At 38.2% G+C, this 26,998-nt stretch overlaps 1 protein-coding gene across 2 annotated transcripts in view; it reads right to left on the bottom strand.

The window, feature by feature from the left end:
- Positions 1-3,899: 3,899 nt before the first annotated feature.
- The window catches only part of EDIL3 (EGF like repeats and discoidin domains 3), a 457,653-nt gene continuing 434,554 nt past the window's right edge, over positions 3,900-26,998 (bottom strand). For both annotated transcript variants that reach the window (XM_070465779.1, XM_070465778.1), the window contains one exon: positions 3,900-6,642. In XM_070465779.1, coding sequence (XP_070321880.1) covers positions 6,493-6,642 — 150 coding nt within the window. In that variant the 3' untranslated portion in view covers positions 3,900-6,492. The remainder of the gene's footprint in view (positions 6,643-26,998) is intronic.

The following is a 26,998-nucleotide window of genomic DNA, read 5'->3' on the forward strand; positions in this document are numbered from 1 at the left end:
CAGCCCCAGCCTCCAGACTGTGAGCTCCTGAAGGTCAGTCCTTTCATCTTTGTGTTTTTAGAAACGTACATCGTTCTTCAATTTCACTTAAAGAAGGATTTTTTAAAAAGGTTGGTTAATCTTTTCTTAATATTGATTTAGTAGTTTCCATAGCATTATTTATGAAAGGAAAAAAAAAAAGTTTTTATATCTCCAGTGAAAGATTTCAATATCTTCCAGGTTGTGAAATACAGCCTAATGCTACCATTTGCAGGTATAAGTATTTGTGATACTAGATTTAGGTAGGAAAACTCTCAAGCACAGAATTATGAGTTTCTGAAAGACAGGCTTAAAAGGTTAGATTAAGGGTACTGGGCGAGTGGGGGCGGGGGGAGGTGGGGATCAGATTATGGACTTTTAAGTCAGAGAAGTTTTAAAGTCCATTTTAAATGTAGAAAAATCCATAAAAAAAAGAAAACCAAGCACCAGTGTCTTTTCGCAGAAGCAAGTTGATAAATAAATCTGCAGCATATTTAGCCCCTCAAGTGCCAAGTCTCCACTTGCAGCCTCTGCTCACGCTGCAAACCCACCTTTGAGCTGGACTCAACACCTGGGTACATCTTCCCTAGCAGAATAAGCAATGAAATAGAAGAGAGATTAACTTATTAAAGTATTTTAAGAGGAAAAGGACAAAGGGTTTTGCCCACCACAAAGGAAAACTTGACACAATTTTCTGTGTAATATCTTTATTTGTTTTCTTAGTGTCTTTTAGACCTCCAGCACCATATGCCTTCTCTGTCTCCAACCAGCCCCTAAAAGCCTCCTGTTGACAGGACCCATCTAAACCTGACTCTAAACTCACAGTGGGCACCCAGCATACCTGGCAGCCAGGAGATGCCACCCATTTAGAAAGTTATTCAGGGACCATATGGCAGTGGTTTTCAAATTTTAATGCTGTATAAGAGAAAAATAATAGGCATGGTGATCAGGAACAGGTGTATACACAAGAATATAACTGAAATAATTATGCTTTGTGAAAGAACTTTAACAATGCAGTCATTCCCCTCCCCCCCACAATGTATTTACTTAAAAAATCAAATAGTAGTCCTAACCCACCAATTTCTCTTCACTGGAAATCTGAAAAACATTTTACTATTGTTTAGAAGTCCATATCACCAGCAGATTATCCAGGTATTTATACCACTAAAACCAGATTCCTTTTTGGGATGTGTCTTAGTCCATTAAGGCTGCTATAACAAAATGTAGGCTAGGTAACTTATAAACAACAGAAGTTCCTTGCTCACAGTTCTGGAGGCTGGTAAGTCCAAGTTCAGGATACCAGCACGGTCACTTTCTGGTGAGGGTCAGCTTCCAACTAGTTCTCAGCTAGTTTCACTTGGTAGAAGGGGCTGGGGAGCTCTATTCAGGCTCTTTTATAAGGGTACTAATACCATTCACGAGGGTTCCACTCTCATGACCTAATACCCTACACCAAAGTCTCCATCTGCTATACCATCACATTTGGAGGTGAGGAGTCCAACATATGAACTCCTGATCATAGCAGCATGCTTCTACTGCTTTTAAAAACATCTCTGTCATTATCTAAGAAACTTGAGAACTGAGGAAGTTAAACTCTTGAAGTTGATTATTTAGTGCTTACTTTGTAATATACCATCTTTAACCTCTGTCCAATTCTTTCCCAGGCTGAGGTGGAAACCGCCATTGGCCTTGCGAAGTGCTGTATGAATTCTCTCTGCCACAGCTGTTGGCCTGCTAAGGGTCTCTTCCTGAAAGGCAAGTCTTTTTTTAAAAAAAATTTATCTTTAACATTCTAAAAAGTGAGAAAATTATAAAATATGGGTAAAGCTATGTTTAATTGGTCACTTAAGTAATTTATCACCAAAAGCATTCCTTCTCTCTCAGGCATGGAGACTACTCCCAGTTGTCTTCCTGTTAATCCTCCACAGCGTTTTGGCCTGATGCCTAGGGAAGTTTCTCAAAGCTGTTTCCACAGAGGCTGTGGGGGATATATTGTTCAAATGCACCACCAGTCTCACTGTCCCTACTTCTTTCCCAGGTGGCAGCAGGTTGAGCTTATGTCGCCATTCATCATCATTATTAACACATTTATATGTGAGCATATGTATAGTTCTGTGGGGATTTTACATAAATATGGAAAATATGGAACAGTGTGGTTCATACCCTTGAGGACGGTAAAATAAAATTAAATTAGAGTCAGTCACCATATGCAATGCTTAATCATGTCATGTGGTGACCATTTGCTGACACTGCTATGCCATATTTCCACAACATTAGTGTTTTCAAATGGCTAAATCAACTCCTGCCAAGATATGCAAAAACAACTAAATGAGGAGTGTTTTCCAAAAATGTTTTCCTATTTCTGCTACCAGATTCACCTAACAGAAATAACTCTGAGTAAGTGCTCCTTGCCTACTGTGGAAAATGCTTTATTTGGTGGCAGTGTTGAAACATCCAACGTGAATTATAGCCTCTTATGACGGTAGAGTCAAGGAATCTGAGTTCCTTTTCAAAACCAATGGAAAAATTGCTACCTACACTTGGTATTCTTTCTTTGTAAAAACAAATGACAATGCATTCTCTTTCAAGGTAGTTCAGATATTTCTCAGCTAGCAAAGTGGTTTAATCCTCCACTTTAACTGCTTAGGTAAAAGAATTCTTTTGCATCTCAAAGAAACCTTTGTGACAATATTTTTCATAAACAACATCCTACCTCTATTGTTAGTATTTCAAACTAGTGTTTGGGAAGAGAGAGACCATGGCATTTTAACTGTAAAAATTAATATTTCTTTACCAAAATATTAAAATCATGTACCCAAAGCTGAAGTGTTTGGTGTTTTAAAATTTTATGTTATATAGAGAGAATATTTTCCATTCATGAAGCTATTCTTGGTAGATTTTTTTCAAGTCAAACTTCAGTATGATCAGACTTTCTGCACTGGAAATGTTCTTGAACCAGTAATTTCAAGTCTCATAGTAGAAAATTTTCTGTTGAATAATTATTCTGTTATCACAGAATTTTATAAGGTATAGATGTTGAAATTTACCCTCTATAGATGTTGTCATTTTATTGGCCTTATTGAAAAATATGTATAATTGCTTATATTTGAACACATTGGGTTTGTGAAAATTAGGCAAGCAATGGAACCCTACTGAACCATTCATATTAAAATACATTTAAATAGGAACATGTATGGATACATAAACATATATAATAAGCTAATATATAAACTATCAGATTCACTGAAGCTCAACTAAGGAGTCAATGTTTAATATTTCAATTTTTTTTTTCCCCTAAATTTTTTGAATCTTAAAATATGTAAAAAGTAGGAAGTTCTCAGACTCAGTATTTACCAATGATTTTCAGAGAAGGTGAAACAGAGTTATGAAGAATCCAAGTGATAGGATTTTCTTTAAGCAGAAGCTAGAGTTACATGGATAGATATATTAGTAGCATTTGTATGATAGCTTACTATTGACTAGATCTCTTCATTATATTCCTGAGACTCATGTACTTAAAAACAATAGAAATAACAGCAATAGCATCTGCTTACCAGTGGACAGATCAATCCTGGAGCACAAGACTTTAATTATGCATGAGGCAAAAAAAAAATGACTTTGGGTTATTAGTATTCCAATAAAATTTCCACAGCTAAAAGCAGGAGAAATTCACAAATTTTAATAATTTTGGAAAGGCCAATTTGGCTGATATCAATGTACATTTGAAGACTATTATGATTTCCTTTCCCTTTTTCTGTACTTGTTTAATTTTCCTGCACAAAGAAAAAGTAAACCAGCATGTAGTTAAGAGAGTGTGTATTCACATTCACACAATTTGTGTGTGCTTACAAATGTGTTTGATTACAACTGCTTCAATAGTATCCCAGATTTTCAAAAGTTTATTTTAACTTTGAAGACTAGACAAGGTCATACTGATTTTACAACATCCTACATGATTTAAGTATATATTACAAAGAAAAAACCCAACATTAGAATATTACACAGCTTGAAAGTTTGCAAAGGTTATTTGTATCTTACTTATTTCTGTACTTACTGACACATCAGACGCCAGCAATGATATTTCATATTTTGTTGATTAGCAAAGATGCAATCATTAGTACCCTAAGTCTTCAAAATTCACATAAACCTTTATGAAGCCATTCAGAAAGAGAAAGTCAACCCTAAAACTAGAATTAGTGATTATGATAAATGCTTTTAATAAGACAGATATACTGGAAATGTTTAAAATTATAATTTCATAGATTATAAAATTAGCATGTTATAGTTACATGGTGAAGGCTAGGTGATTCTTCTGTGCCTTGTGCTTATGAGGTTTTACTTGCTTTACTGTGAATTTAAACAGAATAAATCTGCTTCACTTTAATGTCATTGATAGAAATTACACAAAAGCTATATGCTACCTCACAATACATTTCTACAGGGAATCCCTTTATTGTCATTAATCTGGGGCATCATGGGTTAAAGAGATATTCCATGTTGATGAAAAGCATATACAGAAGAGAGAAACTGCATAACCTACAAGGGAGACAGTAAATCTTTAGAAATAAGGGCCATTGGCTACAGAGTAAATGTGTGTATATCTTTGAACCAAAGTATTTATTTGTGATATGATCTTACAATTTAGTAAATTAAATATAGTTACATTCCTAATTTAAAGCTATCTTAAGAGGATGTTATTGATGACATGGCAGCTTTTTTTTTCATATGCTAAAAACTGATCACCATTTCAGATGCTTCAAATTAACAATTTTATAATAAGAGTCTGAAGTAGAAAGCATGTAGGCATAGGACAAATATGTGGCCAGCCAGTCCTAATTTTGCTCTTACAAAAATGCCATTATGATTGACTTTCTCTTTATAAATCTTCACTATGATTGAAGACCACTCCATATATATACATCATCAAGAAATGCTGTTAACACATGGACAGACAAGACAGTAGCAGTCTAGTGGCTTTTGTTATGCAGCACAAATAATAAGGGAAAAAAAAAAAACCAATGTTGCACAGGACCTCAAAGCTTTGTACACATACCATACTTTCTTTTGTAGAACCCTTAATTTAAAACTTCAATAATTCTGTGTCTAAGCCTTAATAAAACAAACACTGGTAAAGCTTATAAATAAGATGCTGAGGACTTTTATGGAGGCAGTGAGAAATTTAATTTGAGAGAATGTCAATGAAACCTCCATTATCAATAATAAATCGTTATGATAATTGCTTATTTTTTTCAGGACCTTTGAAGCAAAATAAATAGAAATCAATTTTTACCTTGAAAATGGTTGACTACTTTGCCATTAGTAAATACTTTTCTTCTCACAAGTATCTACACACTGTGCTTTCCTGAGAAACCATCACCAGTTTCAAATCTCAATAAAATTCTAGTTTCACAGGAAATGCAGAGATGAACAAAGACATGATGAGTATGCCTGGCCAAGTTATGCAGTACTATGTCAATATTTGTTTGCTAAAAATTTTTTTAAATAGACAAATAATTATTCTATTATTTTAAAGTGAAGATAAGACTATCTGTAAATACCATCAAAACAAAGATTTAAATTTTGCTTTAAAGAAACATAATGGGATTTTGTTGTTTATTTTGCAAGATGGTAGTACTGGGGTCTTTAATTAAGGAAATATTTGAAGATTACATAGTTATAGCTTCCTTCAAAAACAAACGAATTGCAGATTTAATCTACTGATATTAAATATGCTCAATCTACTGATACTCAATCCTGTTTCACATGTATATGTGTGTGTGTGTGTGTGTATATGTGCATATATGTATATACACAAACATACTTTTTTAGACAAATAATAGGACAAAAGTCAACTGGGAAAAATATGAACTTATTCAGGCAGTATATAATATATAGACTATAGAATAGCACAGAAAGTAAGATCATATAATCTCTGATTAGAAATAAAAGTCAAATGAAAATTATCAATTAGTACTGCATGTTACAGATTCATCTTCAAAATTCGATTACAAACACTGACAGTGTTTGGTAGGCACCAGGAAATAATTAGGATAATATAGACTCATTACAGAAGGACAAAACTTATTGCTAACATTGCAGTATTCTTTTTATAAGTTCAGTATTGATCATGAAAGCTCTAACAACTCTTGCTTTTATTTGATAACTATAAGATTGTTTTACCCTTGCTATCAAGAGTGCTACTTTCTTTGCCTAATACATTTCAACCAGTATGAATAAGAAAACAATGAAAAAACTAATTCACAGTTAATGTGATGTTGCTTAAGGAATTTAAACGATAAAAATCAAATTAAACCATTGAAAAGGCAGGCTTAGACCTCCTTAAGAAGACAGTTAGTGGCCTACCGTAATTTGAGCACTTTTCATGAAAAATCCTGTTCAGTTTCCTATAGATTTTGCAGAGTTCATTCCATGGAGATACTTAAGGAAAATAGAGAGCAGGCCTGTGATATCTCTTCACTCTTCCTCTGTGCAGCCCAGCAGTTCCGACCTCAGTGTGATCCTCCCATACCAGGACCAAGGAAGGATCCTTATGTGCCGTGCATAGATGGGAGGATCAATGACGTTTTTCCTGTGAGTATCATTGTCAAAATTCCCCTGGAAAACCTAGTAAAGAAGAATAGACTATTAATCATTTGGCCTTCCTTTTTTTGGGAATTATTTTTATTATTTTCTTGTTTCGATCTTTTTTTCCCCCCACATGTGAGGCCTGATAACCATGTTTTTTAAAACACACTGCTGCTGCTTTCTTAATGATAATTTTAAAATTATCATTTTAATGGTATCATTTGAATGGGAGATGAATGAGCTTCCCAGGTGATGCTAGTGGTAAAGAACCTGCCTGCCAATGCAGAAGTCAGAGATGCAGGTTTGACCCCTGGGTGGGGAAGATCCCCTGGAGGAGGGCACAGCAACCCACTCCAGTCTTCTTGCCTGGAGAATTCCATGGACAGAGGAACCTAGAGGGTTACAGTCCATAGGGCTGCGAAAAGTCAGACATGACTGAAGCAACCTGCATGCAACACGGGCAATGAGTATTTAAAGAGTTAAATAAGTTGAAAATTGGTTTTCTGAAGCAGGAATACATAGATTTATCATTTTTCTATGTTTTAAAAAGATCTTTCTTTTTACGCAACAGATATTTATTTTTTGCTTCTGGCACAGGCTGTTGGTCAGGCAGCTTGCTGAAGGTGGTCTCTTTGAAAGAGTGATTCAGAGATGCAGGCTGCTGCAAATTTTAGCTAGCATCTGAAAAAAAGCAGCATTCACATTCACAATGGGAAACAGGAAAGAGCTGTGAGATTATGCAAGTTGTTTTAAAAAACCAAGGTATGGAAGCAGCTTAACTAATTTCTGGATACACTGCATTGACCTTAACTAATTATATGACCTCAGCCAAATTGCAAAGGGTGTTGGGAAATGGAGAGGAGCACGTGGATATCTGGTGCGCATGATGGTCTCTATCACAGTGGCATTTGTTCATTTCTCACCTAGAGAACAAAATCAACCCAGCATCAAGAGAGAGAACTCCAATCAATGCTATTTTAAAAATACTTGTTTTTGGTTTGCCTTCTGTATTAATTCCTAGATCCATACAACACTCTTGAGATCATTGTGACCTATAGTGTCCTGACACAGGGCATTGCATGACTTTGTTCATCATTCTTTTGTTTCAAAGATTGTATGTCTATTTTTCTCCCAGAAGGCTTTTATAACAGTAAACTTTGAGATGTGCTTGCTTCAGAAAGAAACAAAACAAAATTAGCAGCTGGTTGGTAGAGCATGGAGTAGTGGGACGTGGCATGAATAACTGAGTTTTTCACATGTGCTTACTTGTGCTGTGAGCACTTGGAAATGGAAGAGAAGTTACAATGGACACCACAGTAATACAACACGTCAGCTACAAACTGGCACTATCCAAGAGCATTGCCAACGACTGAACAGCAAGGGCATTTGCCATCTGCCCCTGTGGAGACTGAACCCTAATGCTGCTGCCCTTCAACACCCGCTGAGGGAGTTCAGGGAGGCACCCTGTGCTGCAGGGAATCTGGTGGGACAGGTCTTTGGACAGTCAGATATTTTCAGGAACAGATTTTGTGACCGCAATCCTGGCACCTCCTCATATCTAGAAAAGCACGAAATCCCTTCATGATGACATCAGATCCTCCTGACTAGCAGAAAACCTTTTGTAAAACGACTGTTTAATGGTACTGAACTCCCCCTTCACCACAAACTTAGACGTTGGCCTCCCTCACTGCGTCTTCAGGGCAGTCTCAACTCCCCCTTCACCACAAACTTAGACGCTGGCCTCCCTCACTGCGTCTTCAGGGCAGTCTCTCAGAAATCTCTGAGCCGTTGCATCCCAGGCTGCAGGCCTCTTTCTGCCCCAAAGAAAACTTAACTTGCAACTCTCAAGTTGTGCATCCTTTTTAGTTGGCAGTTATGGCAGCTGATGAAGTGACCCAGAGTGGACTCCCTTCCTTCGCCTGAACTCCACAAGGAACCGGAGCTTTGGTACCAGCAATGGCACCCTGCGCCCATCTACCTCCTCGGGGAATGCAGATGAATTTGGGTGAGTCTCTTTTGGTTCTCGAATCTCCTGTATTGGTTGAGATTCCGAGTTTTATTTGGTGGTGGAGCAGGTTACCTGCCCCCTGCCAGTTGGAAAGATACTGGGGGTGGGGGCTGGATTGAAAAAAAAATTGAGAAAAACCTGGGTCTTGGCTGAAAGATGCCGAGGTCTCTCCATCGTAGGGGACTGAATGGTTTTGTTGAGTGGTTAGGTAAGAGGCTGATCTGACACTTTTCCTCAAATAAACTACCTTTACAGAATTTGTCAGGATAAAAGGAGAATATACGAGAGCTTTGCTCTGAAGAAGAGTGACAATACTCCTTCTGGCAGGTTCCGGTGTTCTCAGGTGACTAAGAAATTTATCGGAGCGGTGGCTACGTAGTCCTCATCCCATGCAGTGGTCCCACAGGGCAATCCACTCATTAATTAAAATACTTGCTCACCCCAGGGTCGCACATAAGAACTGGCCATGAAGTGACCTGAGAAGCCATGGTGGTCTTAGATTGCCAGAGGCAGAATCTGAGCCACGTAAGATGGGCTGAAGTGACTCTGGGGTGACGCCTGAAGGAGTTAAGCTCACAAGCAGCACACAGGCCCACTACACAATTTCCCTGGTGATTTTTATTCCTGACAAACTCAACTTAATATGGGAAACAACTCTCTCCAAAACAGGGGCATCAGAAAGCCCACCTCTGACTAACACTCCAGCCAGATTCATGTATAATACGTGCAGAACTCATACTTGCTTTTATTGGTTATCCAGAAGTTTCTAAAAGAGGAAACAATAGAGTAACTTCTTTGTAGGAAACAAACAAGAAATTGCTTGAAACTATATCAGAGCTAAAAAATGGCTGCTAGCACTGACTCTGCCAAGTTGCAGGTCTAGTGGGACTGGGAAGTCACATTTGGCATTTATGCCATTTGATTTCTGGGCATCACTTTGCCTTCTGCTTTATTTAGAGTGTGACTCCCAGCTGGTAAGGTTCTGGTTTGGTTTTGTTGGTTTGGTTTGAACATACAGACATCTGGTACAAACTGCTCAAGCTAATATGGGAAGACCTTCTTCTAAGGTTCTACACTCTACCTGAGTACCCCTTGGAAAAAATGTTTTAAATGACTTGTCAACCTATAGCTATGATCCAAGGACAAGGAAAATGGCCTAAAAATATTAGATCTTTATTGACACAGGATAGGAAAATGGATTGAAGTTCCCTTATGTCCAGGACTTTCTGCTATAATCAACAGCCTGGATCTGATCAAATTAAGACTCCCACTTCCCCATAGGGACACTCCCTGCTGGGGCTAATCTGCCCTTGTTATCAGGGCCAATTTGAGCACTATCTATCCGAATCTTGGCTATAAAACTATGACCATGGAAAAATATGATTTTTGACAGTGTATTGAAGACTTCAGAAAAAGTTTGAAGAAAAAAAAAAATCTCTTTAAGAATTCTTGCCCTGAGGAATTAACTCTTCTTATGCCTTGGCCAGAGCTCTCTGGATCACTTATCTAGTAGTGCAGTCAGGTTAGTTGCTCAGTCATGTCCGACTCTTTACCTGCCAGGCTTCTAGGTCCATGGAATTCTCCAGGCAAGAATACTGGAGTGGGTTGCCATTTCCTCCTCCAGAGGATCTTCCCGACCCAGGGATCCCATATTGCAGACAGATTCTTTATCACCTGAGCCACTTGGGAAGCCCTTATCTTATTTAAACAATCTCTAATTCTTGAAACCAAAAAAAAAAAAAAAAAAAAGGGATCAAAGCCTTTAAAAAAATCTTCTTATTACAACGGTTATTAACAACTAGTGAGTTTTGTATTGTGATATCTGATTTATAATTAAGCTTGGAAAACAAAGCTATGAGATCTCTTTTCTGTCTATTTGGACATATGTCTGCCTATGGTCTCAGTGTGTGTCTTTGTTTTTAGATAAGATTGCTGAGATTGGTTTGTAAATGAGCTCTCATTGGCCCAAATAAAAGTAAGCACTTACAAATCAAACAATTCTAAATATAAGAGAAATTAAACCTAAATGAATTTTAGGTTCATGTGAATTGGGAAATATTCAGTATTAAATACTTGGTATTATTGTTTGTTGACCTAATATAGACATTTCTGAGTCATCAACATGAAGCATAATATTTTCATTGTGCCTAGGTTTAATATAAGTTAAATATTATTATATCTGTTACAAGTTTGTCAGCAAGGAAAGTACCTTGAGTGAGGAAACTTCTAAAAATAATGTAAATGATATTTGAGCTTTTAGATAAACTCTATTAAGAACAATTATGCTTTAGGAATGTCTGTCTAAAATAGTTTCTCCAGATTGAGGTAACTTGACTTTATAAGGGTTGTGCTAAACTAAGTGTTGGAAGTCTATTGAATAGCTAGATCATTTCAAATAAGATTTTGAAATATTTATTACTGAACACTAATTTCCTCTTGCAGAGAAACTAAGGAGATTTTGGACTCTTAATGAATAATGTTTGGTGCCATCCTAAGATGTTCTCTATAAGAAAGCAAATGTTTTTAGAAATTATCACTGGTATTTATGCTTACCAATCTATAGAATGCTAATATAAAGGTCAGTTTTTGTTGCTTAAGGAAAGTAGGATGTGTAGTTTTCAGCAAAGAAGGTATGAGGAATGGAACTGCATTTTATGAGGGAAAAGGAAGTAGGTCTGATTTACAGGTGGCTGTTTCAGAATGGGAGGACAGAGTAACTGATACAGAAAGTGATAAAATGGTTTGTGGAACGTGGACCCTGAGAAAAGAGTTTTGTGCATGGTTAGGACTAAGTTTGGGCTTTCCTCATACCTCAGTCAGTAAAGAACCTGCCTGCAATGCAGGAGACTTGGGTTCAATTCCTGGGTCAGGAAGATCCCCTGGAGAAAGAAATAGCAACCCACTCCAGGATTCTTGCCTGGAGAATCCCATTGATGAGGGAGCCCGGCGGATTACAGTCCATGGGGTTGCAAGAGTCGGACACGACTGAGTGGCTTTCACTACTACTCCTAGGACTAAGTTTAAAATAAATTCAATTAAGTTTACCTTTAAATGAATTTAAATGTAAGCTGGTATAAAAACTTGAATTTGGTTTTTCTCTCTGTTAAGGGCACACACTTTCTTCAGATGTTGAACTGCCTCTGATAATAGATTTAAGTTTATTTACCTCTTAAATGATCAGTTCTATATTTGCCTCAGAAATCCTTTATTGTTACTTTGACTAACTGAATGATCTTTAATCCTATCCGGCTGAGTGTTTTAAACCTTTTCGATACTTGTTGACGAAACTTCCTAAACCATTCTCATGTAGCACTTTTGAATTCTAGCTAACTTTGGGATGCTTCAGAGGGCCCCTGAAACATCCCTGAAAGAGATATTATACTAATTAGGTTCATTTTGCCTGGAGAATCCCCATGGACAGAGGAGCTTGGCAGGCTACATTCCATGGGGTTGCAAAGATTCGGACATGACTGAGCGACTAAGTGCACGTCAAGTGAGTAATAAATCTTGGGTTATATTGTATGATAAATGTTACTAATATAGATATCCTAGAAACTATATGGAGTTCTTAACATTTACCCGAACATATCAGAATTTTATCAGTCATAATTCTAGTTAGTATCACAGCACTAACCAAGTTTTGCAAAAATGCCTCCTCTTCAAGAAGCTTCTAGAAAGGACTTTTGGATAAATACATGTTTCTGAACCGGGTAAGAAATGAAAGGATTCTAATGCAAAACCAGATGACTTCACAGAGGTTAACGAAAGGACTGAATGAACTGGCAAATATGTTTGTAACTTTCATGGTTTCTATCTGAAAAATTACTGGTTTGAGTCTGTTTTCCAGGTGTAAGAAAAACCTTCCCCTCAGACTAATTATGGCAGTATTTTTGAAAAACTATATAAACAAATTGAAACATTTATTTTTTTCTTTATCTGGCCCCTCCAGAGATTGTAAACTAAGAGTTTCCAGTAACTTTATCTGATCAGTTAGGAAGGTTATCTCACAAACAGGTACTTAGAAATCTCAAGGAATTTCGGAGACCTTGAGAAAGCAGGACTTCACTTAGATCTGTTAGGCAAAATCTGCGATAAGCCTTTGGCATGACTTTCCTAGCCCCGAAAGGTTTTATTTTATAAGTTCAGTGTGAGACTCTATGAAAGTTTCAGCAAAAAGTCTGTGATCAATTATGATTATAATCATAAAATAAATCATATAATAAATCATATCATATAATAAATATAAATAATCAGGCCAAGTTTATTGAGACCAGACTTATTTCACAAACAAGTCTATTTGGTTATATCTGGTAAAAATGAAAGTGATTTAAGGGAGAAAAAGATATTTCAATGAATGTTAAATCCCAGTTTGTTGATGGTTGTCTGCATCAACTAAGACTCATTTCCTGAATAGTTCTTTTCTGTTAGGGTATTTTAATGTAAAATTTAATTGAATTATTAAAGAACATTCTAAGTTTATTTCTGAAGCTTAGCCCAGTAATCTATATTTGGATGAAGATCAGATGCCTCATGAACTGCAACCAAGACTGGAAAAAGACATAACTTAAGAAATTATCTCCAACATAGATGGAAAGACCTTTTTATCAGGTACTCTTTTTATTTTTTTTGGGTATAGGGTACTTTTATTGATGGTACACGACAAGGCAGGGCTCCCTAAGCCCCTCCCCTTCCTCAGGGCCTTGGGGATGGAAACTGTGGAGGTCGGGAGATTCTCAGTGTGGTGGAGGATCAGGTACTCTTTTAACTATCTCATGCACAGTGAAACTGAAGGGAAACTGACTCTTGGATTAACTCCTACTTCCAAAGACCCCTACACTGGACTGGTCTATCGAGAGGCCTGCTGACCTCCAAGTCAACTTAAAAGGATGCTCAGAGGAACCTGAACTATACTGGGATGAGAAGAAAATGACATCAGAGGTAGACAGCTTGCCCAAGATGCTGGACCTGATTTGTATGATCATTTATAATGTTTTTTTTTTTAATTTCTTGGACTTTTGCATATCCATCAAATGTTTTCTATCACGGACACAATTCTATGCTAGGCTACAACTCAATCCAATTGTTGGGTTGTGGCCAGTTACCCGTGTCTAATACTTCTGGGTTGCCTTGGTAGATTTCTCCCCTCCGGGGTTCTGATTGGATACCCACCAGGAAATTTACTTTAGAAGAGAGTTCAGTCCTTTTCTGTCTATTCATGATATTACTAGATGGGATCCTCTCACCAGGCTGATTAATAATACCTGCTCTGACCCTGGCCATTTATTTTTCTCTTAGGGTCATTCAAACTCAATCAGAGTGATGAGCTAAGTCTCAATCAAAGCACTTGCAACTTCTTGTCTAGTAAAAGGAAAACTCCCACAATCATGGGATGGATCTATACAGTTGACACTAGGCTATCATCATTTAAGTTTAAAAGCTCCTCGATGTTGGGAACAATTAAGTCATACAAAGAATGATCAACCTAGTACTATTATGAAACTAGGCTGGGTACTTTGTGAACTATGCCTATTACCCCCCCTTAGAGAGACAGGGATATGGAACTCGGTGGATTTGTGGGGTGGTTCAGACGGTAAGAGTCTGCCTGCAAGGCAGGAGACCTGGGTTCAATCCCCGGGTCGAGAAGATCCCCTGGAGAAGGAAATGGCAACCCACTCCATGGACAGAGGAGCCTGGTGGGCTACAATCCATGGGGTCACAAGGAGTTGGACACGACTGAGTGACTAACACACATATATGGGTACTTTATGAACTATGCCTATTATTACCCTTAGAGAGAGTGATTGGAACTCAGTGGATCTGTGGTACTAATTTATGGCCTTGGTATCTACAGAGATGGATAAGAAGGTGTAGCCTGGGAGTCCCATGAAGTTAAGGTTATACATGTTAACAAATTAGAGGTAACCCCAACCAATCTACCATTGGTATGAATCTAATGGATCAAAAGATTTGTATTCTACTGATATGACCATTTAGCAGCTTTTTTAAAATGTGTGTATGTGTGCCTTCAATGAGATTGGAGATGTAATTGGCCATATCGAGGCAAGCCTTAATAACTTTCACTCAACAAGCTGTAAATGATGATAACCAGGCTACTAGCCTATTGAACTCTGAGGTCTCCATAACGAGAAAGGCTGTGCTACGAAACTGTATGGCCCTTGACATCCTTTTAGCACCTCGGGGGGTGGGGGGCACCTGTGCCACAATTCAAACTGAATGTTGTGTTTTCATACCTGATGAATCCTTTAATGTAACACATTTGATGAACCATATGAAAAATCAGATTTCTGCCTTAGGTGACCATTTCCCTGGTCTTGATGATCTTAAAAAAATAATAATAAACTGCTTTGGTGTGGGAGGATCATGGCTGAAATATTTACAATTCCAGTAATGTTATTAATTTGTATTTTGCCTGTTTTATAAGATTATTGTCTTGTATTACCCAGTGTGTGACTGAGCCTCCAACAAAAAAAAATGATGACTAGACTTAAAGCAGTTAATCAAATGTATACCTTGATATGTGATCAATGATTGTAATAGTGTAACACTAGATATGGGAAGATGCAATGAGAGGGAATATTTTCCTAGACCATAACTAGAAGACAGGTGACCAGAGATCTTTAACCATTAAGACTTAGTCCAGTAATAGCACATTGAGTGGCCTATTGGCAAAAACTTTCTTCAGAACTGGGAATGAGCTGTTCTGGCAACATGGGACATGATGGTCATAAATTCAACCACATTTGGGGAGGCATTTCATGAGCACAAGGGGGCCCTGTCAATTACAAATTTGCACTTGCCAAGAACACTGCCAATGATTGAACGACAAGGGCATTTGCTATCTGCCTCTGTGGAGATTGAACCCTGTGCCGCTGACCTTCAACATCCGCTGAGGGAGTTCAGGGTGGCATGAGGCACCTTGTGCTCCAGGGAATCTGGTGGGACAGGTCTTTGGATAGTTGGATATTTTCAGGAACAGATTTTATGACCCCAGTCCTGAATATTCATTGGAAGGACTGATGTTGAAGCTGAAACTCCAGTAGTTTGGCCACCTGATGTGAAGAGCTGACTCTTTGGAAAAGACCCTGATGCTGGGAAAGATTGAAGGCAGGAGGAGAAGGGGACGACAGAGGATGAGATGGCTGGATGGCATCACCGACTCAATGGACATGAGTTTGAGCAAGCTCCGGGAGCTGGTGATAGACAGGAAAGCCTGGTGTGCTGCAGTCCATGGGGTTGCAGAGTCAGACACAACTGCATGACTGAACTGAACTGAATCCTTGCATCTCCTCATATCTAGAAAAGCACTAAATCCCTTCATGATGACATCAGATCCTCATGACTGACTAGCAGAAAACCTTTTGTAAAATGAGTGCTTAATGGTATCTACTCCTCCTTCACCAGAACCTTATATATTGCATCTTTGGAACAGTTTCTCAGAACTGAGGTGCTGCCTCCAAGGCTTCAGTCCTCATTTTGTCCCAAAGAAATCTTAACTTGAAACTCTCAAGTTGTGCATCTTCTTTAGTCAACAAAAGGATCTTAAGAGACTACTACATGCAACTATATGCCAACCAAATGGACATTCTGGAATAAATGGATAAATTCCTAGAAAGGTATAATCTCCCGAAACTGAACCAGGAAGAAATAGAAATATACACAAACTAATCACAAATACCAAAATTGAAACTGGGATTAAAAAACTCCCAACAAAAAGTTCCACAACCAGTTCCACAGGCAAATTCTATCAAATATTTAGAGAAGAGTTAAAAGCTAGCTTTGCTGAAACTATTCCAAAAAATCGCAGAGGAAAGAACACTCCCAAATGCATTCTATGAGGCTACTATCACCCTGATACCAACCAAAGATACCACGAAAAAAGGACATTATAGGTCAATATCACTGATAAACATAGACGCAAACATCCTCAATAAATACTAGCAAACCAAACCACCATGATCAAGTGGGATTTATCCCAGGGATGCAACAATTCAATAAATGCAAATTAATCAATGTGATATACTACACTGACAAATTGAAGAATAAAAACCATGTGATCACCTAAATAGATGCAAAAAAAATCTCTTGACAAACTTTAACACCCATTTATGATAAAAACTGTCTACGAAGTAGGTATAGAGCAAACATACCTAGACATAATAAAGGGCATAAAAAGGGCACGAAAAAATTCAAACTTAATAGGGTAAAGGTGAAAACATTGCCTGTAAGGGCAAGAAGAATAGGATGTCCACTCTTTATTACATATAGCTCTGGAAGCCCTAGCCATGGCGCAGAGAAAAAAAGAAATGAAGGAATCCAAGTTGAAAAAGGAATAAAACTGTTTGTTTCTGAAGTCACTGGAGATGACATGATACTGTACACAGAGAATCCTAAAGATGCTACCAGAAAGCTACTAGATCTCATCAATAAATACAGTAAAGTTACAGGACACACAAAAATCTGATGCATTTCTATACACCAACAATCAAAAGTCATAAAGAAAAATTAAGGAAACATTTACTATTGCAACAAAAAGAAAAAAATACCTATGAAGAAACCTGCCTAAGGAGACAAAAGACCTGTATGACACTGATGAAAGAAATAGAAGATGACGGAAACAGATGGAAAGATAAACCATATTCTTGGATTGGAAGAATCAGTAGTGTCAAAGTGGCTATACTACCCTAGGCAATCTATAGATTCAATGCAATCCATATCAAATTACCAATGTCATTTTTGGCAAAACTAGGTCAAAAATTTTTAAATTTGTATGGAGACACATAAAACCCTGAATTGCCAAAGCAATCCAGAGGAAGAAAAATGAAGCTGGAGGAATCAGGCTCCCTGACTTCAGACTATGCTGCACAGGTACAGTAATCAAAACAGTATGATATTGGCATAAAAAAAGGAATATAGATCAATGGAATAGGATAGAAAGTTGAGAAATAACCCCTCACATCTGTGGTCACTTAAACTATAAAAAAAGAGAGAAGAGTATACAATAGAGAAAAAAATAATCTCTTTATAAATGGTGCTGGAAGAACTACACAGCTACATGTTAAAAAATGAAATTAGAACATTCTTTAACACCATACACAAAAATGAACTCAAAATGGATTAAAGCCCTAAATGTAAGACTGGACAGGTACTATAAAACCCTAAGAAAACATAGGCAATATCTTTTTTTTTTTTTCTGGAGTAACAGAAATAAAAAGACCCTCATTAACTCAAAACCTTTTGCACATCAAAGAAACCATAAACGAAATGAAAATAGGAGAATAGGAAAAATATTTGCAAATCAGGGAACAGAAAAGAGATATTAATCTCAAAAAATAATAAAGAGCCCATGAAAGTATGTCAAAAAAACAACCCAAACAAAAAGTGGGAAGAAGACCTGACAGACATTTCTATAAAAGAGATATCCAGATGGCGAGGAGGCACATGGAAAGATGCTAATGACTGGGGAAATGCAAATCAAATATACATTGGGATATCAGCACTCAGTATGGCCTTCATCACAATGTCTGCAAACTCTAAAGGCTGGAAAGGGTGGCAAGAAAAGGGAATCCTCTACACTATCGGTGGGAATGTAAATTGGTATAGGTACTATGGAGAACATTATGGAGGTTCCTTAAAAAAAACAAACACTGAGGCACCATATAATCCAGCAATCCCACTCCTGGGCATATCCAGAGAAAACCATGATTTGAAAGGATACATGTACCCCAATGTTAATTGCAGCATGGTTTATGGCAACCCGCTTCAGTATTCTTGCCTGGAAAATCCCATGGACAGAGGAGCTGGTAGGCTACAGTCCATGGGGTCGCCAAGAGTCGGACATGACTGAGCGACTTCACTTTACAATTGCCAAGACAAGGAAGCAATCTAAATATTTACTGATAGACAAATGGATAAAGGAGATGTGGTACATATATATACAACAGAATATTACTCAGCCACTGAAGAATGAAATCTTGTCATTTGAAGCAACATGGTTGGACTTGGAGATTACCAAACTAAGTGAAGTAAGTCAGACAAATATTATATATCACTTATATATGGATTTCTAAAAAAATGCTAACAATGAACTTATTTAGAAAACAGATTCAAAGAATTAAAGAATGAACCTATGGTTACTAGTGGGTAGGGTAGTCGGGAGGTACACATTGGGAGATATGGATTGACATATATACGCTGCTATATTTAAAACCGATCACCAATAAGGACATACTGTATAGCACAAGGAATTCTGCTCAATATACTGTAATAACCTAAATGAGACAATAACTTGAAGAAGGATAGATACATTTATATGTATTTATATGTACAATGGAATCACTTTTCTGTACAACCAAAATAACACAGCACTGTTAGCAACTCCAACTATATTGGAGTACAGTTGATTAATAAACTACACTCCAGTAGCAACAAAGCCAGTGGAGGTGATGGAATTCCAGCTGAGCTATTTCAGCTCCTAAAAGATGATGCTGTTAAAGAGCTGCACTCAGCTGACTGGTTCCAAATTGGGAAAGGAGTACATCAAGGCTGTATATTGTCACCCTGCTGATTTAAATTAGATGCAGAGTACATCATGTGAAATGCTGGGTTGGATGAAGCACAAGCTGAAATAGAGATTGCTGGGAGAAATAACAATAACCTCAGATATGCAGAAATCAAAGAGAAACAAACGAGCTTCTTGATGAAAGTGAAAGAGGAGAGTGAAAAAGCTCTTTGTGTCAGCAGGGAGATTCCTTAATTCCCTATACCACAGTTTCTTCATGCAAAAATGGGTACAGTAAAGGACAGAAATGGTAGGGACCTAACAGAATCAGAAGATATTAAGAAGAGGTGCCAAGAATACACAGAAGAACTATACAAAAAAGATCTTCATGATCCAGATAACCATGATGTTGAGCTCACTCACCCAGCCAGACATCTTGGAGTATGAAGTCAAGTGGGTCGTAGGAAGCATCACTACGAACAAAGCTAGTGGAGGTGATAGAATTCCAAATTTCAGCTATTTCAAATCCTAAAAGATGATGCTGTGAAAGTGGTGCACTCATTATGCCAGCAACTTTGGAAAGCTCAGCAGTGGCCCACAGCACTGGAAATGGTCAGTTTTCATTCCAATGCCAAAGAAAGTTTAATCTACCACACAATTGCACTCGTCTCCCACTAGCATAGCTAGCAAAGCAATGCTCAAAATTCTCCAAGTGAGGCTTCAACAGTACGTGATCTGAAAACTTCCAGATATTCAAGCTGGGTTTAGAGAAGGCAGAGGAACCAGAGATCAAATTGCTAACATCTGTTGGATTATAGAAAAAGTAAGGGAATTCAGGAAAAACATCTACCTCTGTTTCACTGACTATGCTAAAGCCTTTAACTGTGTGGATCATAAACTATGGAAGACTCTTAAAGAGACTGGAGTTCCAGACCATCTTTCCTGCCTTCTGAGAAGCCTGTATGCAGGTCAACAGGCAACAGTTAGAACCAGACATGGACCAACAGACTGGTTCCAAACTGGGAAAGGAGCACGTCAAGGCTGTATACTGTCGCCCTGCTTATTGAACTTCTATGCAGAGTGCATCATGCGAAATGCCAGGATGAAGCACAAGTTGGAGTTGAGATAGCCAGAAGGAGTACCAAAAATCTCAGATATGCAGATGACACTGCTCTAATACCGAAAGCGAAGAGAAACTAAAGAGCCTCTTGATGAAAGAGAAAGAGGAGAGTGGAAAAGTTGGCTTAAAATTCAACATTCAAAAAACTATGATCCAGGCATCCAGTCCCATCACTTAATGGCAAATAGCAGGGGAAAAAAGTGGAAACAGTGACAGGAGTTATAAATTAAAAGATGCTTGCTCCTTGTAAGAGAAACTATGACAAACCTAGACAGCATATTAAAAAGCAGAGTCATCACTTTGCCCACAAAGGTCTGTACAGTCAAAGCTATGGTTTTTCCAGGAGTCATGAACGGGTATAAGATTGGACCATAAAGAAGGCTGAGCACCGAAGATCTGATGGTTTTGAATTGTGTTGCTCGAGAAGACTCTTAAGTATTCCTTGGACAGCAAACAGATCAAACCAATAAATTCTAAAAGAGATCAACTCTGAATATTCACTGGAAGGACTGATGCTGAAGCTCCAATACTTTGGCCACATGATGTAAAGAGCTGGAAAAGGTTGTATTGCTGGGAAAGACTGAGAGCAGGAGGAGGAGGCAACAGAAGATGAGATGATTGGATGACATCACCGACTCAAAGGACATGAGTCTGAACAAACTTTGGGAGACTGTAGTGGACAGGAAAGTCTGGAATGCTGCAGTCCATGGGGTCATAAAGAGTCAGACACAACTTTGTGATTGAACAACAACAATACTCCAATATAAAATAAAATTTAAAACTGCAGTTAATAAATGTAAGCATATAAAACATGGGGGAGGGGGGGAGAAAAGGAAAGTTCCAGAGAATAGCACAGAGAGATAAGAAGGCTTTTTAAATGAACAATGCAAAGAGATAGAGGAAAACAATGGAATGGGAAAGTCCAGAGAGCTCTTCAAAAAAAACTGGAGGTATCAAGGGAATATTTCATGCAAAGATGGGGATGATAAAGGACAGAAATGGTAAGGACCCAACAGAAGAGAATAAGAATAGGTGGCAAGAATATATGGAGGAACTATACAAGAAAGCTCTTAATGACCCCGATAATCACCATGGTGTGGTCACACACCTAAAGCCAGATATCCTGGAGTGTGAAGTCAGGTGGGCCTTAGGAAGCATTGCTATGAACAAAGCCAGTGAAGCGATGGAATTCCAGCTGAGCTTTTTAAAGTTCTAAAAGATGATGCTGTGAAAGTGCTGCACTCAATATGCCAGCAAATATGGAAAACACAGCAGTGGCCACAGGACAGGAAAAGGTCAATTTTAATTTCAATCCCAAAGAAGGGCAATGCCAAGCAATGTTCAAACTACCATGAAATTGTGCTTATTTGATATGCTAGTATGGTTATGTTCAAAATCCTTCAAGCTAGCCTTCAGTAGTACATGAACTGATAACTTCCAGATATACAAGCGGGGTTTAGAGAAGGCAGAGCAATCAGAGATCAAATTGCCAACATTTGTTGGATTGTGGAGAAAGCAAGGGAGTTGCAGAAAAACATCTGCTTCACTGACTATGTGAAAGGCTTTGACTGTGTGGCTCACAACAAACTGGAAAATTCTTAAAGAGATGGGAATACCAGACCACCTTACCTGTCTCCTGAGAAACTTGTATGTGGGTTGGGAAGCAACAGTTAGAACTGGACAGTGAACGATGGAATGGTTTAAAATTGGGAAAGGAGTATGTCAAAGCTTTATGTTGTTACCTTGCTAGTTTAATGTCTATGCAAATTACATCATGTGAAATGCAGATGGATGAATCACAAGCTGGAATCACAATTACTGGGAAAAATCAACAACCTCAGATATGTGGAGGAAACCACCCTAATGGCATAAAGTGAAGAGGAACTAAGGAGTCTCTTGATGAAGGTGAAAGAGGAAAGTGAAAAGCTGGCTAGAAACTCAACATTCAAAAAGCTGAGATCATGACCTCCAGTCCCATTACTTCATGGCAAATATACGGGGATAAGTGGAAGTAGTGACAGATTTTATTTTTTTGTTCTCCAAAATCACTGTGGACAGTGACTGCAGTCATGAAATTAAACAACGCTTGCTCCTTGAAAGGAAAGTTATGACCAACCAAGACAGAGCATTAAGAAGCAGAGACATCACTTTGCCCACAAAGTTGCTGGTGCAGCCTCTGGGGTTGCAAAGAGTTGGACACGTCTTAGCAACTGAACACGAAGAGCAAATAAGGCGTAGGGAAATAAAAAAGAAACCACAAAACACTGAGATCCTGATGGGAATGCATTAAATCATAAATTACCTTTAGAGACATTAATGTATTTGTAATATTTAATTTCACTTGAAGATTTTATCATGTTTAACCTATACATTATGAACATTTATTATTAAAGTAATTTCTAACCATTGTATATTTATATTTTTGTCCTAATTCAACTAGGGTAGTGAAAATCGCTTCAAAATTTTCTCTTTTAACTTCATGAAGTTTCTTACAATTAGAAGATAATTTTTAGCTTGTTAGAGATCAAAAGATGACTACATAGCCAATGAAAGACTTGAAAATAAAAGTCCCCAAAGAAAAAGAAAGAAAAGAAATTCCACTATCTTTTGCCAGAGTATTTACCCCATATCTTTTAGAAATGGCCTTTCCAGTTGGTTCAGTCTCACATGGTCACAAAAAATCCCCTGGAAAGAGAAAAATAAAGACATTCTTCTTGATAGCACTAGAGAGTGTGACACTGCTTAATAGACACAACAGACAAGGTGGCATAATCTTTTTGCTGGTTCCAGGAAAAGATTATGTGCCACTGACAGTGAATACAAAGTGCCATCCCCATCTTGCCAGGGAATAACTTTTCAATGCAACACAAACTATATCTCAAAGGCTGTTTTTGAATAAATATTTGCTGAAGAAAGGAATACTGAACTGTGCCAAGTCTAGAATTCCGCATTCTGACATATCTGAATCTATGTTCTTTTAGTACAAATTTTATCCTCAGCAATGTTCTGGCTTACACAGACTTAAAAGAAGCTAGTTTTGGACTGAAATGTGTTACTAAATAGCAATGTCTCTGTTAGCGAAAGTTCACATGTATAGGATATACCACACAAACACTCACCAAAAAATCTTGAGAAATATCATTGTAACAGCGGAAAATAAGAGTACATTCTGTGGTTTCCTGACTTTCTCTTTGACATATGGTGTTGGGATCAAATGCTTCACTGAGACTGTGGTGTTACAATTTAATAGAAATTCTAAAATCCAATTTCATAGCCCTGCTAGTAAACTTAATGCATATCTTTGGAATAATAGAATTTAAATTCATTAACTTTCATTGCGAGATCTGCAATAGTCCAAAATATAGTGTTACACCATTTCTTGGGAAGGAAATACAGGAAGAAATAATTTTCTTTTAAATCGCTGGTTTTCAGCACAAGTTTCAATAAGGAACTAGCAATCCAAAGCAGTAGTTGAATTATTAGTTTTACTTATCTCTTTATACATAATAGAGAACACCTAGAGGGAACCTATAGCAACTCTGAAATTGCATACAGCTATGACATTTCTAATTTAATGTGTGAAAGTTATGGACACTTGAATGCCCATTAAAAAATTTCATAAAACAGGATAATTAAAAAACCAAAAACACCCACCAAAAAAAACCGCCTATATCTGTATTGTTAGTCCCTCAGTGGTGTCTGATTCTTTGCGACCCTGTGGACGGTAGCCTGCCAGGCTCCTCTGTCCATAGAATTCTCCAGGCAAGAATACTGGAGTGGGTAGCCATTCCCTTCTCCAGGGGATCTTCCCCACCCAGGGATAAAACCCTTGGACTCCCACATTGCAGGTAGATTCTTTACGATCTGAGCCACCAGGAAAAAACCAAGATCTAAAAGTACTAACAGTATTCTTTTGCTTTCAGAGTTCTCTCAGTGATGATACAGCACAGAATACAAGGCACACATGTGCAAATTCTAGCATGACATCTTGTGCTTGCTGGGCAAACATGTGGCACATGTGCTGTTTTCTTGTCTCAAGCACAAGGAAGATCCTGCTAAATAATGCTATTTCAGTGGATTACCTGGCAAAGGAATGCAAACTCAGTATTTTCAGTTAGCTATAAGTTTTTAGAAAGAGTATGCACCTATTTACAATAGCCACAACATGGAAGCAATCAATCTGAATGTCCATTGACAGAGGAATGGCTAAAGATATGTCTGTGTGTATACACACATGGACACATATGATGGCTACCCACTCTAATCTTCTTCTCCAGGGAATCTTCCCAACCCAGGGATCGAGCCCAGGTCTCCCACATTACAGGTGGATTCTTTACCAGCTAAGCCACAAGGGAAGCCCGTCAAGGAGTACGTGAAGGCTGTGTATTGTCACCCTGCTTATTTAACTTATATGCAGAGAACATCATGCGAAATGCAGGGATGGATGAAGCACAAGCAGGAATCAAGATTGCTGCGAGAAATATCAATAACCTCAGATGTGCAGATGACCCCACACTTATGGCAGAAAGTGAAGAGGAACTAAAGAGCCTCTTGATGACAGTGAAAGAGGAGAGTGAAAAAGTTGGCTTAAAACTCAACATTCAGAAAACTAAGATCATGGCATCCGGTCCCATTACTTCATGGCAAATAGATGGGGAAACAATGGAAACAGTGACAGACTTTATTTTTGGGGGGCTCCAAAATCACTGCAGATGGTGACTGCAGCCATGAAATTAAAAGACACTTGCTCCTTGGAAGGAAAGCTATGACCAACCTAGACAGCATATTAAAAAACAGAGACATTATTGCCAACAAAGGTCCATCTACTCAAAGCTATGGTTTTTCCAGTGGTCATGTATGGATGTGAGAGTTGGACTATAAAGAAGGCTGAGCACTGAAGAATTGATGCTTTTGAACTGTGGTGTTGGAGAAGACTCTTGAGAGTCCGTTGGACTGCAAGGAGATCCAACCAGTCAATCCTAAAGGAAATCAGTCCTGAATATTCATCGGAAGGACTGATGTTGAAGCTGAAACTCCAATACTTTGACCACCTGATGTGATGAATTGACTATTAGAAAAGCCCCTGTTGCTGGGCAAGATTGAAGGTGTGAGGAGAAGGGGATGACAGAGGATGAGATGGTTGGATGGTATCACCGACTTGATGGACATGAGTTTGAGTAAGATACAGGAGTTGGTGACAGGCAGGGAAGCTTGGCATGCAGCAATCCATGGGGTCACAAAAAGTTGGACATGACTGACTGTACTGAGAGATGGTTATACTATGTAAACTAGGCACAAAAGCCAAATATAATATGACATCACTCATATGTGGAATCTAAAAAGTGGTACAAATGAACTTATTTTTAAAACATAAACAGACTCACAGACTTTGAAAACAAGCTTAAGCTTACCAAAGGGGAATGAGGAGGGAGGGATAAAATTAGGAGTTTGGGATTAACAGATATACAGTACTGTATATAAAATAATGAATAAGGACGTACTGTCCATCATAGAGTACTACATTCACTCTCTTGTAATAATTTATAAGGGAAAAGAATCTGAAAAAAATTATGTATATGTATAAAGAAAGTTAGATGGCAACCCACTCTAGTTTTCTTGCCTGGAGACTCACCCTAAACAGAGGAGCCTGGTGGGCTACAGGCCATAGGATTGCAAAGAATTGGACACAACTGAAAAGACTTAGTAACAGCACTGTAAATCAATTATACTTCAATTTTTAAACACTGAATATGAGTATGCACAAGTTTCAGGTTTAGGAGAGGGCTTAACTAATTAGCTGGTAATAAGTTTGCTGATATACTCAAACATGATGTGCTTAGGAATCTATTAGGTTTTCCCAACACTTGGGGCCTGGAGATAAAGGCACTCAAGGTGCTTGGGAGAGACTCCCACAATTACAAACCAAGAGAAGATAAGAAAGAAAATAATGAAACTGCTTCAGTGTGACTGAAGTCTTGGATTTGGTTTTCTTCTGTCAACTCTCCTGTGATACTAGATAAAATTCAAATCAGATTCTAGTGAGGATTCAAATCACAACACAGAGAGACTATCCGATAAAATAAAACAAATGTTGCTAGAAGCCACATTCTTTGTAAGATAAGACTTGTCATTCCTTGGAATGGAAAATGGTGTGTTTAGGCCAGGGTTGTTGTTGGTTAGTCACGAAGTCGTGTCAGGAATCTTCTGTGACCCCATGGACTGCAGCCCCCCAGGCTCCTCTGTCCCTGAGATTTTCCAGGCAAGAATACTATTGTGTGTTTCAGTTTCCTCCTCTGGGTCTTTTTGACCCAGGGATCGAACCCGTGTCTCCTGCATTGGCAGGTGAATTCTTTACCACTGGGCTCCCAGGGAAGCCCCTTAGGGCAGAGCAGCTGCCTTGGGTAGGAGGCTGCCAGGCAGCACGGAGTAGGGCAAGGTTATCCTCCTCCTAGCCAGAGAGCTGAGGCGCATCTCAGCTTCTCTCGGCAGTCATATGCTGTGATTCTGCCTCTCACAAATACCAGGGATTCCTCTGGGGATTTCTTTCACATACTACTTATTTACTAAGTCATCGGGTTTGTAAAGATGTACTTTTTGTCTTAAACTTAACTCATTAAAAGTTTTAAAGAGATTGTCATTGTCCTAACCTTTTGGAATTTACATTCACATCATCCAAATAGCAAGTGGTTTTAAGCATTTTTCTATAGTGTCCCTGAGCTCTTCAAGGCTAACAGGTCAGCCTGTTAGC

This window comes from Odocoileus virginianus, chromosome 3, assembly GCF_023699985.2.
Source record: "Odocoileus virginianus isolate 20LAN1187 ecotype Illinois chromosome 3, Ovbor_1.2, whole genome shotgun sequence".
NCBI classification, from domain to species: domain Eukaryota; kingdom Metazoa; phylum Chordata; class Mammalia; order Artiodactyla; family Cervidae; genus Odocoileus; species Odocoileus virginianus.